The 10,025-nt window shown below is 40.9% G+C and overlaps 1 protein-coding gene across 1 annotated transcript; it reads right to left on the bottom strand.

Moving 5' to 3' along the window:
- Window positions 1-460: 460 nt before the first annotated feature.
- On the bottom strand, window positions 461-10,025 carry slc25a14 (solute carrier family 25 member 14). The gene is made up of 9 exons (XM_039005522.1): window positions 9,891-10,025; window positions 9,221-9,319; window positions 8,578-8,716; window positions 6,363-6,457; window positions 3,365-3,450; window positions 3,087-3,182; window positions 2,759-2,883; window positions 2,379-2,592; window positions 461-1,801 (listed from the first exon to the last, which is right to left on the bottom strand). Exons 2-9 carry the CDS (start codon window positions 9,282-9,284, stop codon window positions 1,760-1,762), a joined length of 861 nt encoding a protein of 286 aa, XP_038861450.1. The 5' UTR covers window positions 9,285-9,319; window positions 9,891-10,025; the 3' UTR covers window positions 461-1,759.

The following is a 10,025-nucleotide window of genomic DNA, read 5'->3' as shown; positions in this document are numbered from 1 at the left end:
CAAGCATTAACTTTAGAAATTGCTTGCAAGGATGACCCAGACTTGTGGAGGTCTACAATTTTTTTGAGGTCTTGGCTGATTTATTTGGATTTTCCCATGATGTCAAGCAAAGAGGCACTGAGTTTGAAGGTAGGCCTTGAAAGACATCCACAGGTACACCTCCAATTGACTCAAATTATGTCAATTAGCCTATCAGAATCTTCTAAAGCCATGACATCATTTTCTGGAATTTTCCAAGCTGTTTAAAAGGCACAGTCAACTTAGTGTATATAAACCTCTGACCCATTGGAATTGTGATAGTGAGTTATAAGTGAAATAATCTGTCTGTAAACAATTGTTGGAAAGATGACTTGTGTCATGCACAAAGTAGATTTCCTAACCAGACTTGCCAAAACTATAGTTTGTTAACAAGAAATTAGTGGAGTAGTTGAAAAACGAGTTTTCATGACTCCAACCTAAGTGTATGTAAACTTCCAACTTCAACTGTACCTCAGCAAAATCTTTGAAATTGTTGCATGTTGTTAATATTTTTGTTCAGTATACTTTCATGGGAATCACCATGACAACCAGGCAGGTCCCAGAAAGTGTTTCCATTCCTGTGCATGTTTAGTGTTCCAGACAACAGCAGACACCTCTACTTCACACAAAGGGGTTGTGGTGAAATGTACAGAACGCAAAGTCACTCTCCGGGTACCCAATAGAGGCTTTGGTTCAACATTGGACTAAATTCCCATCTCATCTTACTAACCATACATATAGTCTCCCCACATTAAAAAAATACTAGTTTACTATAGAATACTGCAGTACTTACTATAGAATTCTGTAGTAAACTATAGTATACGATACTACACTGCAGTATACTTTAATCATTTGTAATACTTACTATAGAATATTTTAGTATAATGTAAAATACTATAGTAAATACTACAGTATACTATAAACCACAAAAACACGGCACTAAATATTACAGTAATGTCAGCAAAACTACAGTAAAGGCAGCAAAAACACTACAATGTATTTTAACCATAGTATATTATTTTTTCATGTGGGTCACCGTTGTCCTGAGTTCCTCTAACAGACTAAGCAGCACCTACTGTAACCTTTACTTACCCAGGTAAGTCATTGAGAATAAATTGTCTGACAATAACAACTCGGTTAACCTGCCAGGCATCGCATCCTCTTCTAGCTAGCCCTGCCCAAAACATTGAAGACATTATTTAAACGTCAGATCAGACAGGCAAAACCCCAATCCTATACATTTAACAGCCATTGTCTTTTTCTTGCACATCCCATGCAGTATAGAGATGCGTTTAAAAAACTAGTCAGACACAATCAGAGGCCTATTCCACATCCCTAAAAAAGCTCAAGTAGATCTCCAGTTACCGTTCCGCCTAGGATAGTCCTCCTCCTTTTCCCACAAGCTCACTTTAAAATGGTAGCAAGCTGGCAGTCAGCGTACCTAGCTAATACCTTATGGTCCAAACGGGCTTCCGTCCTCAGCTACAATCCTAAGCTTTAGCTGCCAGGAGTGGCATCAAGGATGCTTAATGAGTATGAGGAAGTGCTTAAAAAAAAACTAACATGAAAAATTGTATAAAAAAAATATATATTATTAAAAGTTCAAATAAAACTTAGATGAGCATGCACATACAGATTGTGTGACGAGGGAGGGATTGTGAATGAAACGAAGACAAAGGGCTGGGGTGTTTCCCGCGCTCTGATACACTCTGGTCCGACGGAGTGTCCACTCCCTGTTCAACTATAAGGGGAGTTTCTTCAGCTGCTCAAACGTGATGAAGAACTAAAGAGCTCTAGTTAAGGACAACACTTGGTGGCAGCCCTGAAGCATAATCATGACATTGTCTGTGCCCATACAAAAATCACAATACTTATAAGACTTCACTAAATACAATTTACGTTTTGTATGGTATTATACAATATCACTGTAAACATAACAAGGTTCCTCCTTGCATATTTTGCTTCAGTGTAAGTATTTGGCACCCTCTACTGGTAGCCAAGGAGAAAGGAGACAGGACTGCCATTACACAAGCTGTATACCTGATAACAGCTCTCCGTTCCACTCTGCTGTTCTCTCGGAACCTCTGAGCAACAATAGGGTGATAGAATTAGAACATGCTCTAGTTCCCAAAGGGAGATCACCTCAACAACAAACTGACAACTTGTCCTGCAATGCTGAAGTCCACCTACTTTTACCAGGAATGGTTCTCGGATGTCTAAAATACTCAATATGACCTGATGCAAAACTGAACTGACCTAATAGAATGCAGAGAGACAGAGTTCAGATGACTCAGTTATTTGGATAATAGTGCTGGCAACACAGTGGGTTTGAACTTTGATTCCAGTGATGGAAAGGATACAATGATGTTCCATGGCCCCAGACGCAGCCAGTTGGGCCAGAAGCCCTTGTAGAGGGCAAAGAATCCTTCGTTCTTCCAGGTCTGCATCAATCCGTCCAGCGTGCCTTTATACATGGGGTTCCCTGACAGCACTCGCTGGTTCATCATACGCGTCCGCACCACGTCCACTGGGTTGGAGGCTAGCGCCCCCGCCAGGCCACACGTAAAACTGGAACTGCAGGCAGAGAGACCGATGTGGGAGAAGCCAGAGGATCAGGTGTATAATATGCACACTCACTGTTAGGTTTTCTATTATCTTTCTCAGAGAATATGCCGGTACATTATGAATAACAAAAATTATATATTTATATGCATTTTACAATATTGATGTCTAAACTCACATAAAGTGTGTGAGTATGGTGTCTCCCATGGTGCCAGACTTGATGAGGTGCTTCTTAGTGATGTCATAGACAGGAAGCTCCACTCCCACTACGATGGCTGCCCGCTGAGCTGTAGGGATGACGCCCTGAGGATGACAACAGTATAAATACAACAACCCGAGAGTACCAGTCACTCAACGGTCTTCAGATGGCCAAAAATAAATACACTCACTGGTCTCAATCTTACAAAACAACAAAGCTCTTCCATGAAAATAAAAAACACAAAAAAATATTGATGACAGATCAGAGCCACTGTTTGATAGTTTGTGACCAAGAGGGCACCACTCACCCTCCACAGGCCACGGGTTCCCTCTGTCTGGTAGATGTTTATGAAGTTCGACATCATGCTGCCTTGTAACAGACTGCCCTGGGCCTGCATGCGGATCTGAACACAATATAGAAAATCAGGATCTGCGTTCAGCAGGGCAAAACGTTGTGAGACGTTCAGATTATGAGATGCCTCAAACATGCCACTGACACAAAAAGGAGTCCCGTCAGTTCTATTCATGACATTACTATCTGCAATGTCCAGTATCTAGATCTTTCAACTATCTACATGTTTTTCACCTTGACAACATCAGTGGGGTTGGCCAGAGAGGAGGACAGGACTCCAGACACCACTCCACAGAACACATTGATCACCATAGTCTCATCTGTCAGGGAAAAGAAAGTACAGCCGGTTACTTCTCCACATCAAACACACAAAGACAGAGAGAAATTCTAGAAAGACAGAGGTAGGTGCAACGTAAAACAAGTGGCTATAATTCTGAACAAGAGACTTTCAAATGATCATTTAGAGGTGAACATGAAATCTAAAAGGTCGACAAACATGCAGTAATCAACTCCAGACAGAAAGTCATGAGAATTAGAAAGCCATTAACCTATTCATTACAGCATAATAAAGAATGACTACTAACTAGAACCCTCTGCAATTTGGATTTGTCACCATTCAAAACATACTACTGTAATATTGTTATTGTATTGAAATTGCACCCTGCCCCTCTTACAGCACACAGTTTGAAATGGAATGGGGACCATGATTTATTTATTAGTGATTATGACAGTTGGGGTTAAGACAAGAAACAATGACCATTATAAGTCACCAGGTAAACAAAACAAATCTACAGTGGAAGTAAGTGAGACAGAGGAGTAGGAAAGAAATGATGGATTAAGTTTAGATCAATAGTTACAGTGAAACCTTGATCAATGTGACCAAGAGTTAGTGTGGTCCTGGTGCCGTTCATTATGGCAGGAGAACGGGCGCTGGATCCCCCCGCCCAACCACCACACCAGGCAAACCACAGCCTGTACCAAAAATAAGCATTCAAAACACATTCGCACAACCTGGCAGAGTGAGGCATACAGAGTGAAGAAGCACAACAGCAGCAGAGGAGAGGTCTTCTCTTCACAACACAATCACAGATAACGCAGTCCCCATTCCAGAACTTATTTGGCCGGATCCAGTACCTCTCGTGGCATGAAAAATAATTGTCACTTTTTGCAATATAAAAATTCAAATAAAAAGTGTTCAAAGAATTACTGCTGTCTGTTCAGAAAGAAATGAAATAATTCAGAATAGCCTACTACACAATGAGAAGCCCTATAATTTTGCCACATAGGACCAATAGCTTCTTTAAAAAATATTGCCTAGCTGTCTGCTGATTGTGTGTAGCCTAATAAGGCATAGCCTAATCAGGAACGCACGGCAAATCTGTCAGTGAATAGCATGCATACAAATAAGGGCTTTCCAAAAATATTTCAAATACAATTGCGGAATAACACAGGTTGGAAAGCAAATGGCTCCTGCTGAACAGAGAAGACTAATCTGTCTGCTGTAGACTACCAAAATATCTGATCAACTTCCAAATAGTGTTTTACAAAGTAGTATGACAGGGATAAGATTTAGGCACGAACACATTGGCCATCACCGGCAAGTAAGCTGCACATCACTGGGTGAGCATGGAAAGCATTTTTAGGACTATAATTTCCTCCTCATATTGTAGCCTACAATATGTGTATCTCCATATGCCTAGGCTATTGATGGATTCAAGACAAGGTTGTTTTTATTGATCTCAGATTCTCAGTTTGTCAGTGTCTAAGTAGCCTGTCATTTCCATCATCTGTGCGGTGTTAAAAAAACATTGTCCAGTCATGTAACATGACGTAGAACTGCATGACGTGTTTATAAAAAGGCCACATTTTTCCCAGACCCTAGGCAACAACAAAAAACACCCATGTGTGAAATTTATGGAAGTGCCTTTACTCTACTGCTCTATGCCAATACGCAAATGCAATTATACGCAGTCCTCCCCAGGGCAGCTCCCTCTCGTGCTCACTTTTTGTTCCGGCACCTCCCGATTTACAAATGAACCACTGCCTTAAGTCTCAGATAAATCAGTGTGTCAACCCCTCTACTAACTAGGTAATCTCTTCAAACTCCGTTTGGTTCCGTTTCTCTGTCTACTGCAAAGGTTCAAATAATCCTGTAATTGTTTGTGCAGTAAATACTCAGTCTCTCAGTAGAGATTGCTTCCTGTGATATGGGAATACATGTTGGCGCCGGTTAATGTAATGCAAACCTATTAATAGACAACTGATGAGATTTGTTCCCTGTTGCATTAAAGGCTCCCAGTCTCCTGTTTATATTGGCCATTAGTGACGGCAGTTAGGCACTCTCGGTCTGTGTTTTCAGACATCTGCGTCAATGCAGGTTGTCCAGACAGGTATTTAACTGGTTTTCCCAAACTGTTATTTTTGCTGATGACAGTATGAGAAAACGCCCTGTAAGCTCTACTGGAAAGCCTAGAGACAAAACAAAAAACACTGATCTTCAGAAGAAGCAACGCAATGGTCCATTTCAAAATTACAGGCTTTATTTAAACCCCTGTTGATTGTTTGTGTGTGCAAATTAACAGTATGGTGAAGTCACAAGTACTGACTGATGTCCCCTCTACCCTTTCAGGTTGGCCAGCTAACTTCTTCCCTCTCTTCCCTCCAAACTCCCACTCCACACATGGCTGTAAAAGGGTGACTTTATTGTCCTGCCCTGGTATGACTGTTGGTAAGGTCAGTCCGTCACATGAATTTGGCTGGGACATGCAGTTCAGTACTCATACAAAAGGGTCGCCAGATTTCATGTGCATGTCTGAGATCCTTGACATTATAAACAACTGAAGTTAAATAATTCTGAGGGCAAAAGTAGATGCCACAAGATATGACCAAACCTCATGTGTGACCCACAACCACCACCCCACACAGTCATTCTCTCATTACTACTGATTTCTTGCCACTAATGATGCTTCCAGATTTATGCCCAGTTTTTATACAACATGCTAAAAGTCTATACAGTTGTAGAAGGCACTAGGCAAACAAGAGAGTACCTTATTACAGAACCTTGCCATTGCCTATGACAGCACTATATATGCAATGCATTGTTGCTTAAAACAGCTGTCAGGGACATACCATAGATGGATGTTTAGGGCAAAAAAATAAAAAATTTAACATGAAAGGGCATACAGAGAAAATGATGTGAGATAGAAAGCACTGGGGAGTCATTGAAACCCACCTTCCGGATGGGTCACAAATAACCTCTTGAGTGTGTTGTAGGTCCCGATCTTGATGGTCCCGTAGGAGGCTTGCCTCAGGAGAGCTGGGGAGATGCTGCACAGAGAAAGACAGGAGTCATTTCGGGGAGTGTCAATTTTATGAACAAGTGAAGAGCTTTTTGCCTAACGTTCACACCCCATTAGCTTGCCATCAGGACTGTCAAGATGTTGGCAGACATTTGTATTTTGCCTGGGAAGCTTGGTTCCCTGCAACTCTCTTGCAAATTGAACTATCGACTATTGCTGTTATCACATTGGTCACTCCGCTCTCAGATACTCTAGAAACAAACAGGTATTTCTAAGGCTGTCCCCTAATGAAAACCACAGCCAAGAAGAGCGTTTCCCCCCAGGGAAAGCACCTGCCAACTTTCCTTGTAAAAAGTCACGCTCTCACATACAAGACCAGACTTCATTTCAGTAGCTTAGAGATCAATAGTTGAGAATGAGAGAAGGTTCTATTAGAGAGGCTTGAGGTTAATTGATAGTGGAGCAGGTTTATATGATAATGATCTAACTAAGAAGAAAAATATTCTGTTCAATTGCGTGTTCTACAATGGTAGAAATGCATCTCTTGGACACAGTGTATGCTTGCTAATTAAACATTTGTTGAAAAGTGCACCCCTTTAGCCACAGACCTTCGTCAAAGCATGACTTTTCAAAAACAAATGTTCAATTTGCAAGTATAATACAGAGCGTAGGAGTCTCTTGTACCATTTTTCAGTTGTTGCTTCTGCTATGCACTTTTGATTGAAGACAGGGATGGGCAACTTTAATGGTGGTGGGGGTCACAAAAAAATCAGAACTCATCATGGGATGCGGGTCTGCTTACCCACATCCATACCCTCACATGCAGTCAGAGCTGGCCCTAGACTTTCGGGCCATAGCCAAAGAAAATGTTTGTTTGAAATTTCCTGCAATTCTACACATTTTGCCACGGGGTGTAGAGAATTGTTATTCCCTGACCTAAGCCTCTTGTAAGCCTGTCTGAGAACCCAGACCTGGACATTGTGTCCTGGATGTTGACACACTCAGACCAAGATGTTGAGCTGACCTGAGTTGATTGGCTCTCTTGCAGTAGTCCTGTAATGTCATCCTGTGCATACCATCAATGGATCACATATTTTGTTTTGTCTGTAAAAACATTTGCCATGTCACGGAAGGGAACAATTTGCAACAATTCTCCTAGTCACCTACACTGACATTATCAATTCTGATAAACTGCAGAAGATTACACTTCTGGCATTTCTTCTTCCTCATCTGTTTCACTGGTAGGGTTGGGTGGTATCTAGATTTTCATATCGTCATACCATCCTTCTCTCATACTGGGATATACGGTATTACCGGCTTAGTACAAAAGGGGGCATTAGGAAATGTAGCTGGCTACATTCTTTCTATTATAAACATTAGAAATATGATTGCCATGCATTGTTTACTGCAAAAAATACATTGCTTTTTCACTGTAAGCTCATTTAGGCCTACGTACGAGGCTGCCAGCCAATTAGTGCTGCCCTTCTGTTGTCATCTGATGAAAACAAAGCTATTTTCTGCCGAATGTGTTACACTAATATATTTTCTGTGAAGAAAAATTACATTTGCACGTCCCTGATCATGCTACTGAAAAAAATAAAAATAAAAACATTAACTTTCAATATAAGACACGACCCATCAATACACAGCTCCCTACCAGCTCCCGCTTTCTCACGTTATGCTATTTACATACCAACACGTGACTGGCTCAACTGTTCTGGGGAACCACAGTAAGTTTCATAATGTAAAATAACGTGACAGGTAAAATGAAGATCGCGATTTGCTTTATGTCCTAAAGTACTGCACAAGTTGACTGCAGGTATTTACTTAAAAAGTAGCTACAAATATTAAAATGTATTGACAAAAGACTTACTCAAAAATGTAAAGTAGCTTATTTTCACCTACACACAGGGGAGGAACCAGAAAAACCAGACTGCTGGAAATCTTTGCGTATTGGTTATTATCAGTAAAAAATATATATATATATAAAATTTGCCCCGGGCAAAAGGGAAACCCTTAATGTCAATCCCTGCCCAAACGGGAATATGTTCTACCATCCATAGCACACCATATCAAATACTGTAATATGTTGTTTTTCCCCCCCATAGTGTATAGGCTAACATGTGTAAACCATATTATTTTGGTCACCCAGAGTACAGTGCCTTGATGCCCTCCTCCTTGCCGATCTTAAACAGGGCGTGGAACATGCCCCGGTAGCGCACCTCCATGTACTGGGACTGGCCCTGCACCTGCAGCCGCGTCTTAGTCAGGTCTATGGGGAACGTACCTGAGGGGAGAACAACCAACAACAGCATGACAACATTGTTAAGTTCAGAGATCACTGGTAGTATTTAAATGAAATGACAAAGTGACCCCTCAGTAACTAAGATCAGATAATAGTATCTCAATGCAATGAGGTGGACTAACAATGCAGTGAATGCAATGCAAATCAATGTGATGCTTTCACAAAGTAGGTGTTGCATTGTTTCGCTTTTTTCTAAGGAGGTGAAATATAATCTGTTAGTTTATCTAAGAGGTTACACAAGTAAATATAGAATTGCACACAATTGCGTCTCTGTAGATCTACTCCAATGGAGTAGATCATCATTAATAATTGTATGTAGCATCCATAATATAGGGCCATCGACATCACTCAAGAAGACTGCTGCAAATCTCTGAGTGCTTCTCAATGCAGCTAAACATGAGTCTTAAATGTGTGTGGGAACAAAATAATGAAAAAAATGCATGATTAAAATAAATTAGTCTGAACAGGTTTTGGTGCATCACGTACCAAATTCTGCGACAATCGAAGCCATCCCTCCGTAGATGAACGGTTTCCAGTTCAGGTTGGCCATTTCGGTGGCGGCCGCTTCTACCTGATCGAGCCCCGCTAAAAACAACAGGCCGCCGAGATACAAATAAATAAATTGTTGTAATCGTACATCATATAACATTGTGCTACCTGATCTAATTACTCCCCGAGATCTCATAAAATCAGCGTCACATAATATTGCGCCGGAAAGGATACCCTCTTGTCAAAGATTCATTAAAGAGCCATCGCAAATGTTGGGAATTTCTATTGGCTGCAATTTAAGTCAATCGAATTTTAAAGCATTTCAATTGGCTTTGGTTGCTACATTCCCCGCCCGCACCACTGTGTGTAATGTTAACGTGAGTGACAGCAATGTCGTTCAGTATTTTCACCCCGAGATGACACAATATGTTATTATCTGATTATTACGCTAGCACCAGTTAACACGTAAAAAATATAGAGGGGAGTCACCGTCATCTGAAATATCAGTCAACTCAACGGAATTTTGTGAACCAGTTGGCCTGAGCCTGCCGGCAGCGCTGCATGTTAGCATTACTCAAACAAACAACCAGCTGGCTAACTAGCTAACAGTTCTATCAATCATTTAGAAAACCCTCAACAAAGCGCAGAACCATATAATGACAACTACCTGTAAAGTGAATAAAAGTCGTGCTCTGTTATTTTATTTTGGATCTCATATCATCGACGTCAAGTGGGTTAACTCAATAAAAAGAAAACATCACAAAAGTTATCCGGCTACGTAGCTTTCCATTTCTAGTGCACT

The sequence above is a fragment of the Salvelinus namaycush genome, chromosome 12 (genome assembly GCF_016432855.1).
Source record: "Salvelinus namaycush isolate Seneca chromosome 12, SaNama_1.0, whole genome shotgun sequence".
NCBI classification, from domain to species: Eukaryota; Metazoa; Chordata; class Actinopteri; order Salmoniformes; family Salmonidae; genus Salvelinus; species Salvelinus namaycush.
The sequence above is the reverse complement of the archived record's forward strand: the minus strand, read 5'-3'. Positions and strand labels throughout refer to the sequence as shown.

Bases quoted from the DNA above. Each gene is read 5' to 3' on its own strand.
- slc25a14 (XM_039005522.1), bottom strand. From the start codon at position 9,284: ATGGCCAACCTGAACTGGAAACCGTTCATCTACGGAGGGATGGCTTCG. The intron at 8,717-9,220 runs GTACGTGATGCA...TTCTCCCCTCAG, and splicing joins TTCGATTGTCGCAGAATTTG to GTACGTTCCCCATAGACCTG. The intron at 6,458-8,577 runs GTGACCAAAATA...TTCTCTGTGCAG, and splicing joins ATCAAGGCACTGTACTCTGG to CATCTCCCCAGCTCTCCTGA.